Here is a 16009-nt window from a genome sequence, read left to right on the forward strand (position 1 = left end):
AATAATATAATCACTAGATCCTCAACACATAAACAACTTAAACAAATACAAACTAATACCACTTTCGGACAAAGGGATTTTGAGTATTATTCAATTGAAATCTATAACCTACTTCCACTATCTATTAAAGCTATTAGTAATGAGAAAATGTTTAAAAAGGCTATAAAAAAATGGATAGTGGAGCTAGGTGGAAATAAAATGGGTTGAAATACCAATGCTGAATCAACTGCTCCACAACTGTATAGCTTACGTTAGGTTTTTGTTGTTTTCATTGTGTGTTTTGTAATATAAATAATATAGATGTACATAAATACCTTATTTTTAAAACTGTCTGAATATTTGTTAATTATGTTTGTTTTCTAAGTTAGTCTTCTTTGTTTATTTTCAAATGTAATTTAAAAAAACTAAATTTTTAAGTGTCCTCGGCACGGGAAACCCCAGTGAGGTCACATTATTTTTATTATTAATTAAAGTTTGTAAGCGAAAAATATGAATAAATAAATAAATAAATACCAGCACTTTTGCTGATTGGGAATATTTCGTACAAATAAAATATGTAATAAAATGTTATATGTAAAGTTTAAAAACCTTGTATTTTGTCATAAATAAATAAATAACTAATGAATAATATTTTTTTATTAAAATGTCATAAACGTATATAATTTAGTAATTTCCTACAAATATACATAATATCATTTCTTAAAGTGCCGAAAACTGTATACTTTTCCCTACTCACTTTAAAATTGTAGAATTAACAACGGTAGTTTTTTTTATAATTTAGAAAGTTTACTAGCTTCCATCCAAAAAATTAGATTTTTTCCTAGATAAAAAGATAAGATAATGTTTTATTATAAGATTACAAAATATATAATTTATGTATAAATATGGATTAAAAAATTGGACAGTTTATAGTAAAATTATGAAGTTCATCATCCTATTGTGTACCGCTGCTTGTGCCGTGGCATTCCCGAGGGTAAAATATTATATATCAATGTTCTTCTGTGACGAAATAAGAAAAATACATCATTCTTTGACTGAATAAAAAAATACATGATTAACATTTTACAACAGAGATGCAGAACATTTAAGAGAAGGTAATATAGAAGTCCAGGCATCTACAGGGCTTATGACCTGTCAATGGCTGGTTTAAGTGGCCACTTTATACACTGTGTAACATTCACCATTCTGCCTATATTTGAGCATCTATATTCCTTCAATTCTTTCATCTGTTGATGTTTGTGAAGTTAAAGAGCTGAAACCTTTATTTATGCGGGTGAGATTCATCTAATTGAATTATTTCACCTACATACTAGGCAAGCCTGAAAATATTATTTTTTCAATTTCTATACTTCTTCATGGACCAGGTAATTTATCAACAATATTTTGAGTTTGTCCAAATTTTTGAAGATAAGGACTGGATTCAACTCCATGGGGAGCTGTTTATATTAACATTTTACAACAGAGATGATGTTAATATAAACAGCTCCCCAGGGAGTTGAATCCAGTCCTTGTCTACAAAAATTTGGACAAACTCAAAATATTGTTAAATACATGATTATTTGACTAAATAAAAATTACATGATTATTTGACATAATGAATGAATAAATAAATAAATGCCAAAAATGCATAATACAGATTCTTTGACATAATGACAAAAAAACGTATTTTTTTAATAAAAAAAAAAACATCATTCTACTTGATAAAAAAATACATGATTCTTTTTTTTTATTTATAAATTTCATAAAAAGCACATGTTTTTGTAAAATTCTAAACATTTCTACTTTTACACATCTAGTAAATGTTGTCACTGTAACTCTCCAAAAAAAGAGACTAACTCTTGTGCTTGGAGAGTGACTTACACTGTTTTAGTTGTATATTTATAAGAGTTTATATAATTTTAAATACGAGTACATGAAAAAGAAAACTATAAACATAGGATATATAAAGAAAAAACATAAAACACTATTACATTCATACTAATTAAAATTTAATGTTGTTTTTACACGAGTTCAAAAAATTTCTTTAGATTATCTTTAAATTTATTTATTGATATATTATTTTTAATAGTTTTTAGTTCATTAGGAAGATTATTATAATTTTTTACACCTTTAAAGACAAAGCTTTTTTGACCATGACAAAACGTATTTTTTCATGACAAACATAAAATCATATAACATGCTCCAAAAATTAAAGATATATAATATGATATTAAACATGCTCAATGTGTAATGTCAACTAAACCAGCAAATCATAAGCCGTAACTACATACAACATAACTTGCCTGATTAGCGAAATCAATTAACTGACCTTTTCATATAAAAATATTACGCCCTCTGAATAAATCTAATCAAACAAAACATCAGACTATCTGCAATATTTTGAGTTAAAGAGCTGAAACCTTTATTTATGCACATGAGATTCAAATTATTGAATTATTTCACCTACATACTAGGCAACGCCTGAAAATATTATTTTTTCAATTTCTATACTTCTTCATGGACCAGGTAATTTCACAAACATCAACAGATGAAAGAATTGAAGGAATATAGATGTTCAAATATAGGCAGAATGGTGAATGTTACACAGTGTGTAAAGTGGCCACTTAAACCAGCCATTGACAGGTCATAAGCCCTGTAGATGCCTGAACTTCTATATTACCTTCTCTTAAATGTTCTTCATCTCTGTTGTAATATGTTAATCAGACTATCTGTTTATATATACTTACTGTAAACTAATTTTTATTGTTTGTTTTTAACATTAATTTGTTAATACCATTTTTTATACGTATATATGTATATAAATATATATATTTTTGTTTAAATTCTTAACAAGTCATTTACAATTTTCTTTTTAATTCAATCACTATTCTTATATCCATATTTTTTATCTTTTTTACTATGTTAATTTTCACTTTTTATTTTGCATAGTGGTATGCTTTTATTGTTTCTCGTTGGCTATTTTTTAAATTATTACTCACTATGTTTGTACTTACCTGTATATTTTTTGTAAATGCCCCTTGGCGTATTGTAAAATTAAATAAATAAATAATATAAAATAAATAAAATACATTTTTTACTGTATCTATTACATTTGAACAAACAATGATAAATCATAATCATCCCCTCTCTGCACCTTATGGTGCATAGGGCACTGCATTGGTACACCAATCGCAGCGTATCTTAATCATTTTCGTAACTCGAAGGTAAGACGATCAGTCTTGCAATGAAAATTAGCACTGTAAACTCTTTAGAAAATGATATTTACTGTTTAAATTAATTTGAGTTATGCACAGGTAAAAATATGTGACAATTATTTATTTTCTTTTTTAGGAGTCGCTTCACGATGGTATCGCTTTTCCAGAAGACATGAGGGAAATGTTTGGTGAGTTCTTTATTTTCAATGCAGATTTACCAGGCATGTAAAAGTTTAAATGCACATACTATCATATCAAAGGCTAATTATTATGACTTATCATCATCAGTGGCGCTACAGCCCGTTGTGGGCCCTGGCTTCCTCCAGAATTTGTCTCCATTCGTCCCTGCACCCTGCGGCTCTTCTCCAGTCCGTCAGGCCAATCGCTCTCATATCACTTTCCACATTATCCAGCCATCTTAATTTTGGTCTGTCTTCCGGAGTGGTATAAAACATCTTTTTTGGGTGCGGTTATCATTCATTCTGTGCACATGGCCCAACCATTGTAATCTTCTTATTTTGGTGGATTGCGCAATGTTGGGTTCGCCATAAGTGCCTCTAATTCATGATCAAACCGTCTCCTCCACACTCCGTTTTGGTTGACAGCGCCAAATATCTTCATAAATATTTCAAACCAGGTAACTTCAAACCAGCATTTGTGAGTTAACCACTAAAAGCAAATTTTGCATCCTCCTCCGTGAATGCTACAAATAGACAAATTGATCATACCGCGCACATAATTTTTTTTAAATTTTTTTATTTAAAATTTTTTTTAAATTTAAAATTTTTTATTAAAGTTTTATATTTTTATTATTTATATTTTTCTATTATTATTTTGTATATTGTTTTGATTATTTTGTTTTGATTATTCCTCTTGACAGCAATTATACGTTCACAAGCGAAAAATTTGGAAGGAAGTGTCCTGTGCTGCCAGAGTAGCAATGATACCACATGTAATATTATGTGCCGCGGAAGTTTCGTCTCAAATTCCGTTCAAGTCTCATGTTGAATGATTTTGCGGTATATAGTTTTTCGTAAATCGAGATATCGAAAAAACATTTACTGAACCAGCTTATAGAACGCAAGCCAACGTTCGGGCAGGACAACGTCTTGGCGAGCACTACACTTTTGGGGGTGCATTATGTGACCTCTCCAGGAATCGAACTGGTGCGTGAAGTTAGCATCATAGCCTCACGTCTCACTCTACGGAAGTTGCGAATGACTTTGCGAATGACAGCGTTCTTAAGGGCAGGACAATGTCTGTAGGGTCCGCTAGTATTATTCACAATATAAAAACTTTATAAATCAAAATGACTGATGTAAGAAGTTTTTATTGTCTCCTGTAAAGTTATTAGTTAAGGCCAGTAGTACACTTATGGGTGTGTGTATTATGCGACCTCTCCCGAGATCGAACTGGAGCCCTCGTGCGTGAAGTTAGCATCTTAGCCTCATGTCTCTCTCTGCAGAAGTTGTGAATGACTCGAACATAACACAAACGTAATTTTGTAGGTGGAAGAATCATCCAAGGATGGCCTGCGGCAGCCGGCCAGTTCCCCCACCAAGCGTTCCTCATCACCTCTGATGACGCCGGAAGCAGCTTCGCTTGCGGCGGTTCCCTCATCAGCAACAAATGGGTGGTTACTGCTGCTCACTGCCTGTACAAGTAAGTTACACCAATACCTGCTAAACTGTGAAGCCTCGGCAGTGAAAGCGCCTTTAGCAGGATCTGCCTAAATGAATGCCACGACACGGGTTGTGCCCGGTCAGATATTCATATTTAAAAACAAAAGTGTTATGTAAAACGTGAAATAAAAATAAATAAATATTTTAAGTCAAATTTATAAAATAATATTTTTAAATGAACATTGGTTAGCTGACATCACTGGGCCTGTGTATAAGGTACATGGTCGTAAAATATCGTGTTTTGTATTTTTACTAGAGGATCTTATATATATAGTTAGATAATTTATATCAGGCCATTTTTGTGAAAATCACGTCAAGGGCGCTGTACAATAAATAAATGTCCCAGCACGTCTTGCAGCTACAGAGCGCATGGACGGTTGGGATTCTAGTTCCTCGTTTTCAATTAAGATCAATTAAAAATTATAAAGAGGGACGGGGAGTACCAGCTGCTATTTCTAATAAATTAAATTCAACGAGGAAATACTCTTGGGAGAGTGGTGGCGAAGACAGACCTATAGATGGATATTAGGCTTTCTGGTAACTCAAATATTTATATTTGTTAATTTTATTTAAATGCTTATATTATAATTTTTTTTTTGTTTTTTTTTTATTTTCTTTTATTCAGGAAACATACAGTACAGTTACATAGTTTAATATTTTACACAATTAGACTTAATTCTAATGGACCAGTTAAGTTTCCATATTAAAAAGCAATTATATGTAAGGTTAATTATGAAAGTAAGGAAAAGGAAAAAAAAAGAGAAGGAAAAAGAAAACATAAATGAAAGTTGTTTAAAAATTAAAATTTAAGTGAAAAAAAGATATTTTAAGGTTTGTAGTTTGTAGTGAGTATTTACAAATGGAAATAATATTAAAAATGAAGAAAATTTGTAAGAGTAATTAAAAATTAAGAATGGAAATAAAGAATGAAAAACATGCTCAGATGTAAAAATAAAATAAAATAGTCATAACATTTTTTTTAAAAAAGGAAAAACATAAACACATATTTATTTTAAGGGATTCAAAGAAACGATGAGAAGATTAATATTTACATGTATGTATGCGATGTATTTAATATCGTCGAACCAATCTTTACAATAATTTAATTTTAAGCTTTTATATTTTTAAGTGTATTTAAATTCATATTCTTATTTTTATTTTATTGTGACTATTATTACTATAATTATTGCTATACATTTAAAAAAATATATTATTACTTCGAGACTTTATTAATATTCTAGTGAAATTCTATTCGATAGTATAAATTGCATCTATTTTAAATTAAATTTTATTAAAATTAATCTTACCTAAATTCTAACTGATTTAATAACGTAAAATGAAAACTAAATTTTCGTCTATTTACAATTTTTTACTTTTCTTTTGTGACTATTGGTGTTTATATTGATGTTTAGTGTTACTATTTCTCTTGTAGAAATCGTTTTTTTTTTTAACGAAAGAAATATTGGCGTTCTTAAAATTTACACAAATAATTTAATTTTGGTGGCCATTTTCAACGAGTTGTAAATATTTCAATTTATTTCAACAGAGGGAAAAAAAAAATCTGAGAAGGGAATATGGAAGTCTAGGCATTTACAGGGCTTATGACCTGTCATTGGCTGGTTGAGGTGGCCACTTTACACACTGTGTAACATTCACCATTCTGCCCATGTTTGAACATCCACATTTCCTAAACTCTTCCATCTGTTGACTTTTGTGAACTAAAAGAGCTGAAACCTTTATCACGTGGGTGAGATTCATCCGGCTGAACCAAATCACCTACTAGGCAACGCCTGAAAACAATTTTTCAATTTTTATACTTCTTTTTTATGGCACTTAAACCAGCCAATGACAGGTCATAAGCCCTGTAAATGCCTAGACTTCCATATTCCCTTCTCAGATTTTTTTTCCCTCTCTGTTGAAATAAATTTAAATATGAACAACTCCCTAGGGAGGAAATCCAGCCAGTCTGCAAGCATTTGAACATAATCAAACATTGTTGAGTTGTGGGGTGAAGGTGGGGGGTCGGTAGTAAATCTTTATAATCACTATGGGGAATTTATCTTCAACTATACCGTCAAGGCGAAGGTATGACGTCCTTATCTTCCTATAATAATCGAGGCCCAGTACTCAAAATACTGTTGAATTTTTTTTCGTTTGACTACTGTGAAATTGTGTGATTACAGGCTCACCAAGGCTACAGTACACTTGGGTAGTGTAAACTACGCCAGCTCCCCAGTTAAGATAATTTCCCGTAACGTCCACGTGCACCCCAACTATAATAACAATAACCTCAATAACGATGTTGGACTAATTGGATTGGATGAAGAAGTAGCATTCTCCGGTAAGGGCCTTTTTTGTTTATTTATTTTTACCGCACTGCAATGGACAATTAGCATGGCTTTTTTTTATTAGCTAATAAATTAATTTGAAAAATCACAAGCCGATCGGTACTATTTTTATTGAAATCTGTTAATAAATAAGGGAGATATAAATGAATACATTCTAGTCAATTGAATGGTGCCAAAAACAAACAATTCGTGACATCATCAAGTATGACGTCTTCGGATGTTTTGTGACGTCATCAGATTGTTTTCATCAATGTCTATGGATTTTATAGAGTATTGTAAATAGCTTCCTTTTTCTATGTGTCGTTTGTTCACATTTTCGGTGTCCTGTCATTTATCAAACGCTACGAGTTGTGATTTATAATTTTTATGATAAATTGATAATTCAATAAATAATAAATAATAAATTAATATTTAGAAGAGGTTGAAAACCATAAAATAATAAAATAAATTCGAGATGTAAGATGTAATCCGTTTTCACTTTCATCTGTCAGTGCCTGGAACTGGAGTGTGGGGTGGGTAAGGGGGGGGGGGGGTTAAGATAATATGCACAGACAACTCTCCTTATATTTCTATCGGTTGCCTGTGGCATTACCAACATTAAAATGAATGCATTACTCGGGAACTTCTGTGACAAAATTTAATACCAACTTGAGAAACGATCGTTTTCGAAAGACCTTATTTTCGAAACGAAAATAATGAATAAAAGTGTTCATTATAAGGGTTTATATAAACACTAGGAGAATCTTCAAAAAATCTTTTATTTGTAGAGTAGGTTAAATCCAATATTCCTCCCGAGTGATAATACCCAATTCTTGTTAACAAAGGTTTACGATGTATGCAAGGGAAGCGATTTGCTGATGAATGTCGATAAATCGAATGTGATGGTTTTTGGGATGGGTGATGTAACTGTCAACTGTCTTTTGTAGGCTGATGATGCCGTGTTTCTTACTTACAACAAAGAGGAACTGCAATTCTTGGTAACAAAGGTCTACGATGTATGCAAGGGAAGCGATTTGCTGATGAATGTCGATAAATCGAATGTGATGGTTTTTGGGATGGGTGATGTAACTGTCAACTGTCTTTTGTATGCTGATGATGCCGTGTTTCTTACTTACAACAAAGAGGAACTGCAATTCTTGGTAACAAAGGTCTACGATGTATGCAAGGGAAGCGATTTGCTGATGAATGTCGATAAATCGAATGTGATGGTTTTTGAAAGAAATGAAAGTATGACTAAATGTGAAATCACTGTGAATAGGGTTATACTAAAACTGGTAGAGGAGTTTGTGAATCTGGGAAGTATGTTTACTAGGGATGGAATGACCGAGAAAGATATTAAAAGGAGGGTGAGTGCCGGGAACAGAGTGAACGGCGCACTTAAATCAACCTTGGCAAATAAATGTATGTCGCAAGAGGCAAAATTAGCAGTTCACAATTGAAACCTAGTCCCGACCCTGATACATCGGAGCGAAGTATGGACTTAGACAAACAGGAATGAAAGTAGGCGGAATGCTGTCGAAATGCGATCTCTCGGGCGAATGTGTGGTAAAACTATGTGCGATAGATGCGCAAATGTTGAGACCCGTACATTACGTAAGGCTGAGATAAGCATTATCGACAAAATCAAGAAAGGAGCTCTGCGCTGGTTCGGACATGTAGAACGAATGTATAGCGAAAGAACGGCTAAGAATATTAAAAATGCGAATTTTGATAGATGCAGAAATAGAGAAAGACCGAGAAAGACGTGGCAAGAACAAATCCAACAAATACTTCAAGAAGATGGACATGTCAAAAGTCGGAATTAGGTCAGGAGTACTCGCTAAATTAAAATCATGAATAAGTTAAAATTTATCATTAAAATCTCTTTTGTTAAGTTACAATATTTGAGTTTGTACAAATGTTTGTGGCCAAAAGATTGGATTTCACCCCCTCGGGAGTCATGAAGATTAACAAATTACAACAGGGATGGAGAACACCTTAAATAAGGAAATATGGAAGTCTAGACATTTACAGGGCTTATGACCTGTCATTGGCTGGTTTAAGTGGCCACTTTACTCACTGTGTAATATTCACAATTTTCCCGATGTTTGAACATACATATTTCTTCAATTCCTTCATCTGTTGATTTTACTGAAGTTAAAGAGCTGAAACCTTTATTGTTGTGAAGAGATTCATCTGACTGAATTATTTCACATACTAGGCAACGCCTGAAAACAAATTGGAAAATTCAAAAGTGGGTCATTTTTTAGTTATGTTTAGAAAACTATAATTTGCCTATATATAATTGGTGTTCTTTTCCCACCTTTTAAATAATAAAAGCTTAATCCCAATTTCGGTCCAAAAACTCCCAAAAATAAACTGTTTAGCAAACTAGTTGTAAATATTTATGTTTTCTGTCCTCTGTTAAAATAATTATTTGATCTTATTTCTCAAATATGTTAAAAATAGTATTAAAACTGTAAACGTTGTAAACATTTCACCAGTCTTGAAGATGCCTACTTAGGCGAAAGCGCTCGTTGCTCAAAATAATAAAAATTAAAACTTAACCAAGAAGTTTCATTGATAAGTTTATTATAATTTTATCATAATAATTAACAATTATAAATGCCGAGAATGAATGGGAAAATAAGACGAGGAGGAACAAGAAGACGTGTCGTGATCAGATAAACAAAAATCTCAAGTCGGGTCATGTCAAAAGCAGCACAACTGAAGGGCGTGTATGACAAGATGTATGAATGTATATATGTCATGATAGACGTGTGTGGCGGTCCATCTTCTCTGCCTAGCTCTTCGTGGAAACGGCATGATGTCAGTTGTAGTTCTACAGAATATTCCAATTATGTACATGCAGTTTTAATTGGGTGACAAAATATGCAGTGTCACAACAAATGCTGTCACAACTTCTATTACCAGTGGTGTTCCACCAGTTGGCTGATATATATATTTGTTAAATGTTGTGAATTGGGTAACTACCGACTGCTTATGAAAGGAATAATCCATTATCTATTTTTTTACAGAAAATGTCCAGCCAATCAAGATTTCCAATTCCCAAGTTGATCTTCATGTCGGAAAGATTGGGATTGTCAGTGGATTTGGACTCACTGCCAACAGTGAGTACTCAATATAGCAATCATTATTCTCCATAGTGAGTCCTTCAATGGGCGGACATAAGAGTAAACTGCAAAAATGTAACTTTTCATGAGAGTGTGGCAACACTATAGACGTCACACGCGACGTCGCACAGAGGTTCAGTTCAATTCAATTCTCACGGGAAAATTTTCTAATATGCAATAAAATGGTATTTAATGGTTCGAAAAATGTAAAAATACAGAAACTGCAATATTTATTGTATGAAATACTTGTTTTATTAAAGAAATGTGAATTTCTTGTTTTAGCTTCTGATTGAATGAGCATTAGGGTAGGCCGATGTTGTATGATTATTTTAGACATCAAAGTTAAAGGGGTCTAAAAGTTGCATTTTGGATCACATTGAACGTAAAAAATATTTTTAAAAATATTCCATACTACTTTTGGCCCTCAACCGAGGTTTAAAATTATAACTGTCTGAACATTTTGTTAATTATCAATGTCGATAAAATTATTTTTTTGTTAGTAAAGATATAACTTAATCACATTACAAATTCAAATGCGTTTTAGAACTACCGAACTAATTTTACACTCCGCGGAACTGATTCCGTTGAGCGCCTGGCTAATATTGACGAAAACAATGGCTCATTAAAACAATTCTACCCATTTTTCACAAAACAAAGTGCAACTCACGCCCTTAAATGCTAATTTAATAAAGTTCAATGCACATTATAAAATTTAAATGGACTGATTTTCTTTCTGAAATACGAAATGACAGCCGGTTTAGTGCGAAACTTTGACTTTTTTGAAAACTTCAAGCTCTGGTTGAAGGCCAAAAGAAGTATCGAATATTTTTTGCATTCCAAATAATCCAAAGGGCAACTTTTCAGGCCAAATTTATATTTCAAAATTCGGAAAAAAAATTATCGGCGCACCCTAATGAGCAAATACTGTCGTTTAGTAAGTTTTGCGTCAACAAACAAAGCTAGTGTTTTTTTAGGTGAGCACATTTTAGCCGACATAGGAGCGTTTCTGTATGCTTTTTTTATTCTAGTTGCTCTCTTTGGAGAAAACGTAATCTCCTCAATCATTTTTGCAGCATCCCTTCTTCCCGCAGACCTTAAACTAATTTGTGCAGCGTACATTAACTCGTCGCCAGACACCAACTCAAGTATAGGCTTTACTATTTTTCACTTGGTTTTTTTCGTATAGTTACCAAAAGCTTTCTTCCTGCTGGTTTTTCCAGAAATAGATGGTACTTCTGATATATATCAGAAGTACCATCTAAAGAGATTCTACATATGTAGAATCTCTTTAGAAATCAATCCAGGAAAATATATTTTAGCATTCAACCACTTTTTTTCATAAATATTTGTAGTGTTCTGTTACTTCCGACCCATTTCAATCTTAATGTGCAACAAAAACGCATTTTTTTTGTTTATGGACATAAAGGTCTCTTTATCAAATTTCCTAAGCTGAAATTATTGAAAAATATGAGCTAAAACATTATTTTCTTTAGTTTTATTACTTCCCCTTCGCCAAATGTCAAACAGAATTCTTAAAAAAATTGAGCTATCTGAAATAAAAAGTAACATACATTCTAAATAGGCAATTTCTGGCAGCTAATTTCTTATGGATTTTATAACATATATATACTATTATATTATACATTTTTTTAAATTTTTTTTATTGAAATAAACGGCACTTAGTGCCTTTTACATATTAGTTACAAATACAATTAAATATACATACATGTAAGCATAATTATAAGTAATACAGAGCATTTGAAACAATATTATTAATTTAGAAAGTCTAAGAAATATAAACTATATAAAAGAATAAAATATTACCAGTTGTAGAATTATGGATAAAAAAAGATAATTTGGTATTAGAAATACTTTGAACCAGTTAAAAAAATAACTAAGAAGTAATTTTGAATAACATTAAAAATATATATATATATATATATATGTAGTATTATTGAAAACTAATATTTATGTAAATAGTATATGTATATAAATAGTATATAAATAGTATATGAAGCTATTTGGAATACGCCTCTCAGATATGGAATCCCCAGTATGCCATATATATAAGTAGAATAGAAAATATTCAAAACAAATTTATAAAGTACCTTAAATACAAAATCGGTATTTCTTATGTATCTACTCTCACTGCTTCCACCTTCCATGGAATCATTTCTCTACAATACCGCAGAGTGTGTGCGGACCAACTACTGCTTTACAAAATTATGACAGGAATGGTTGACTGTACAGAGCTGCTTGGTTTAATAACAATACATGTGCCAGTCAGGATTTGTAGACGGTATCACCTGTTTCATGTACCAATAAGTAAAACATCGTATGTTAAAAATGCTTTTTTTCGTAGGAATTTTTCAATGTACAATACAAAATTTAAAAATATAGATTACACAAACATCACTCTGTCAGATTTAAAATTTACACTAAAAATGCATTATGTAACTTAGTAGACATTATAATAATAAATATGTACATCTTCCCTTCCCCCCTTATCCTCTCTTCAAGAATTTTTGTCCTTATCCCGCCCAATTTACAGTAACTTAATGTTCTTAAAATAAACATTAAAAAATCTTTGATTATTAAGTACATGAAAATAACATTTTTAAATGTATAAATTGTATGTATTTATTTGATATGTAATGTATTTTATTTACTAACTTTGTATACTATGTGGAAATCTGTTATTAGTTCTGAGTTTATACACTATATCTGTTTGTTTACTAAAAATATGTATATAGAACTGTTGATTTCCCAAATAAAATAAAATAAAAAAATAAATATCATTTCATAAAATAATATTGATTGGGCGACTAACTGTGAAACTGGCGTCGCGAGATCGATTCCCGCCAGTTTCAAGAAAAAAATCCAAGAATGATTTTTTTCTCAATCGGTCTGGGTAATGTAGTGTATTTTTCATTACCTCCTTCCATATCCCCTCTATCCCACCTGCTGACAAGCCTCTAAATAAAGGCTTAGCGGGTTATTCCTTTAAAAAATATTTTTTTTAAAGTAGGCACAAAATTGTTTATTTATGTTCGCGTGGTCGTAAAAGTTATACTGCTAATACCATCGATTCAGTCATACACAAGGAACAATAGAATCAAATAGTTCATATTATAATACACACTAAACTTATACAAACAACACAAAATAAAATAGACGTATTTATTGAACTGTCGTATTAGTATTTAAATGGGAAATTCATTTTTATTCCAGCTGGATCCGTCTCCCCAACGCTGAACTTCGTAAACTTGACCATCATCACTAATACGGTGTGCGCCCGCACATACGGAAATTCCGTCATCCTCCCCTCCACCATCTGTGGAAATGGAATCACCAGCTTAGCCCAAGGTTCTTGCGGAGTAAGTATTCACTCATTGGTTGATTACTGAAAATCACGGCCTTACTAGTTTGTCTCTTCTTTGAATGTTATTCTACTGTTTCATCTCCAAGCGAAAAATAAACTTGACAAGAACAATTGGGTTTCGAAATTGCCGGCTATAGTTTACTGTTAAATGCTGGGAAATTCGGCACTTTGGGCTTCGGTGCACTATTTGCCAATGAATTATCTGCAAACAGTTTTATTTTATTATATTTTAGAGTTTCATTTCATTTTCATTCATTTTTTTTCATTTCATTTTTTTTTTTGCACCACAACAGGCCAGGAGGCCCAATTACAGTGGTTAATTACATTACAAAACAACCAGGCTTGAGAAAAATCACATTTTTTAATTTTTGTGTTCTCACCGGGAATCGAACCCGGAACCTTCCGTGCGTGAGTCAAGCGTCTTGACCACTACACCACGGAGTTTCACCGATGTCGTTTATTTATGCATAAGAAACAATGCAGGCCCTAGCCTGAGCCTTGGGGTACTCTCGTATTATTTTATTGAACTTCGGAAATCACAAGTGCTTTCAATACTCATAATATTTCCTATGTTTCCAGGGTGACAGTGGTGGCCCATTGATTCTCAGGGAGACCGGTGGAGACACTCTGATTGGAATCGTTAGCTTTGGAAGCAGCGCAGGATGCACGGCCAGCGTACCAACTGGTTTCGTGCGGCCTAACTTCTTCGCAACTTGGATCAGCTCCGTCACAGGCATCGATTTCTCTTAAAGAGAAATGCCAAAATTACTATCACATCATCAGCCTTAGTCAAAAACTGCTAAATAATTCCGTACTAGAAAAATATCGCTGAGAGAAAGATCGCTGTTATTTTGTTAGAGATATATTGTTCACTGCGTTCGTACAAACATGTCATGTAACATGTACTCTCATTATTTTGACAAAAATAAACATTATCAATTATTATTAATCGTGTCTTTTCAAACTTATTTATGTGCGTGCATTAATTCAAGTTGAACTGGGTTGCAATCCCGTGGGCATATTCATAATTACCCGATGTTAGGGATGTTTCTACAGTGTCTGTGTTGAAATTTAGTCTGGAGAAACGTCTCCTTTCTCTTCCTTAATTTTTCCTCCCTTCCTATCTCTTTATTCCTTTTCTCCATTGAATAGTCATATTGATTTTACAAACAAACCATCACGTCGTTTCCCCGTAGGATTAGGCAAAGAAGATAGAACGCCATATCACTCTGTTTTTGCACATAGACCTTGCTCCCCTACATTCGTACACCTTCTCAATCGACATGACTAAACTTTCTCAGTGACCCTTTCTTAATCTTATCAATTATACCTGTCACAGATTTCCACTCTCGCCTGATTCCACTATGTCGCGATTTCCCACACATTCGTGTGATAGACCACGTTTCACTTTGCTTTCATCCTTCCTCTGCTAGAGTGCAAATCTCTTTTCGCGCAACTGCGACAAAATACGTTGTACTGCTGGCTTCAAGCGTCGTGGCACAGGACTGTCCACTGCGAACGCTAGGAAACAACTAAATAAGCCCCGCCCTTCCTGCGCGCGGCAAGAGACATGCGTCTGCGCAGTTTCTTTTCCTAATTGCCAAGGTTTATTACCCTGCAAATATTCTACGCTTCTATAGTAGCTCTTTCCAAACAGCCTGTGCTTGACAACCTCAGATTTTTTGTTGGCAAAGCCTGAATATCAAGAGGTGCTTTATAATAAAAGCGTATGCAGTTTGAGGTAAAATAATTATTTATTTTTTGCGTTCTAGTTGTTGGCACGGCTAGTCAGTGGCGAACGGTGACTTTCTTATAGGTAAGCTATATTTTTTTTCATAATTTGTACCTAGATGTACATTTATTATTTTATTTACATGCGTACATATCAGTAATAAAGAATATACACGGCTTCTTTTTCTACGGTTTTGTGTGAATACAATATTATCTCTCCGCTTCAGCTGATGCTGACCACATAAAACGGAATACCTACTTATTTTTAAGTAAAATAATTATTCAACGACGTTTTGAGTATGTCCAAATATTTACGGACTGGCTAAAGGAAATTTGCATGGGCTGGAGTACAACATTTGTACATACTAAAAACATTGTCGAATTAACTAACTGGTAAAATAAGAAGTATAAAAATTTGAAAATTGTTTTCAGCCATTGCCTAGTAGATGATTTGGTTCAACCGGATGAATCTCACCAACATGATAAAATTTTCAGCGCTTTCACTTCACAAAAGTCAACAGATGGAAGAGTTAAGGAAATATGGATGATTAAACATGGG

At 32.7% G+C, this 16009-nt stretch overlaps 1 protein-coding gene across 1 annotated transcript; it reads left to right on the forward strand.

Moving 5' to 3' along the window:
• The first annotated feature begins 929 nt into the window (after nucleotides 1–929).
• Nucleotides 930–14668, forward strand: LOC148278594 (epithelial serine protease-like). The gene is made up of 7 exons (XM_088231174.1): nucleotides 930–973; nucleotides 3331–3382; nucleotides 4703–4856; nucleotides 7060–7217; nucleotides 10242–10334; nucleotides 13569–13714; nucleotides 14299–14668. Exons 2-7 carry the CDS (start codon nucleotides 3367–3369, stop codon nucleotides 14467–14469), a joined length of 738 nt encoding a protein of 245 aa, XP_088087300.1. The 5' UTR covers nucleotides 930–973; nucleotides 3331–3366; the 3' UTR covers nucleotides 14470–14668.
• The last annotated feature ends 1341 nt before the right edge of the window (nucleotides 14669–16009 follow it).

Source organism: Micrasema longulum, unplaced genomic scaffold, assembly GCF_059751315.1.
Source record: "Micrasema longulum isolate JH-2025_06_02 unplaced genomic scaffold, ASM5975131v1 h1tg000858l, whole genome shotgun sequence".
Classification (NCBI taxonomy): domain Eukaryota; kingdom Metazoa; phylum Arthropoda; class Insecta; order Trichoptera; family Brachycentridae; genus Micrasema; species Micrasema longulum.

Excerpts from the sequence above, each read along its gene's own strand:
- LOC148278594 (XM_088231174.1), top strand. Across the intron at positions 4,857-7,059 it reads GCTGCTCACTGCCTGTACAA|GCTCACCAAGGCTACAGTAC; the intron begins GTAAGTTACACC and ends GTGTGATTACAG. Across the intron at positions 10,335-13,568 it reads ATTTGGACTCACTGCCAACA|CTGGATCCGTCTCCCCAACG; the intron begins GTGAGTACTCAA and ends TTTTTATTCCAG.